The sequence below is a fragment of the Branchiostoma belcheri genome, unplaced genomic scaffold (assembly GCF_001625305.1).
Source record: "Branchiostoma belcheri isolate BF01 breed outbred unplaced genomic scaffold, Haploidv18h27 scaffold150, whole genome shotgun sequence".
In the NCBI taxonomy this organism is placed as follows: Eukaryota; Metazoa; Chordata; class Leptocardii; order Amphioxiformes; family Branchiostomatidae; genus Branchiostoma; species Branchiostoma belcheri.
The window spans coordinates 29123-30346 of NW_017802936.1; the positions used below are offsets into that span (position 1 = coordinate 29123).

The following is a 1224-nucleotide window of genomic DNA, read 5'->3' on the forward strand; positions in this document are numbered from 1 at the left end:
CTGTGGAGTGGGCAAGCGAAAGCGTAAGAAAGCAAATTTGGATATTCAAGAAATCCCCAGATTACCCACAATTCGCTTCTGCTGTGGAGTGGGATAAAAAAAACCAGGAATACAAGTATCCTTGTATCCAGTGTATAATGGAGTATCTCACACATTTATCTTACAAACGGTGGTATCCGAGGTACAAAAATATGGCAGGATATGACCCCTAAAGATGTGGCATGTTGCTATCCTAACAACGTATTATTTCTTAAGTATACGTAACCAGTAAGTATCCATACGGATACCGTGTCTGCATCCGCTGCGAAGTAAGTATCCTTACGAATGTCGCATCTGCATCCGCTGTGAGGCACGGATGCATACGTATGCGTTACGGATGTGTGTGGGATCTGCAATTCTGGGGATTCTTGGTGTGGGATCAGCAATCTTTGGGATTCTTGGGGATCTGCGCAGCATCCGTAAGGTGATGCAAATTGGGATCCTTGGGATCCGGCTGCATCCGAGGCCTTTTCGCCCAGTGTCCAAGCAGATCCTAGGGTGGCATACACTGTAAGACAGTATCAAATTGACCAGGTGGTATCCATTGACCAGAGAGGGTCCAACACTCCACCCAAGGATCTGCAGAAAGTCGCACTGGACAAGGGCACGAGGAGAGGCAATCTTTTTAGAAACGTGTTTGAACTGCTCAGAAACGTGTTTCTGCTCTGCCTCTTGCCTAACTCCAACATAAGAATTGGCAAGGATGACCCTTTTACAACCTCTCCATGCCTGTATCTGCATGGGACAAACACAGCAAGACGTTCACAGAGAGAGCTTCCCTCTGATACAGAAAATACCACAGAGATTGCCAGCATATATACAATGCAAACGTATTGACAAATAAGACTTTTCAACTGTATACACCAATACTGGCAATAGCACTTTTAATCCCTAGTTGTATTTTATATTTCAACTGATTAAACATTGTTCCATTTCTTAAGTCTTTCTCACTGTTTCATTTTGCTCCGAGAGCCAACAAATTAAATTGGCATGCCCTGATAGAGAGAATTGTTGATATTTTGTCCTCCTTCCTACATGTAGGTCATTACCCCAGTAAGGCCCTGCCATCAGCCGGACTTATCCCCTTCATGCAGACTCTGATCTGTAACTTTGACAACAAGTGTTACAACCAGCCTCTGGCAGGAGAGGCACCAGGGAGAGTGTTTGAGTTCAAGGACTCGCCGT

At 44.9% G+C, this 1224-nt stretch overlaps 1 protein-coding gene across 1 annotated transcript in view; it reads left to right on the plus strand.

Annotated features, from left to right (window-relative positions):
- Nucleotides 1–1224, plus strand: part of LOC109465450 (retinal-specific ATP-binding cassette transporter-like) — a 9158-nt gene that overhangs the window by 6729 nt on the left and 1205 nt on the right. The window contains exon 3 of the mRNA XM_019762734.1: nt 1081–1222. Coding sequence (XP_019618293.1) covers nt 1081–1222 — 142 coding nt within the window. The remainder of the gene's footprint in view (nt 1–1080; nt 1223–1224) is intronic.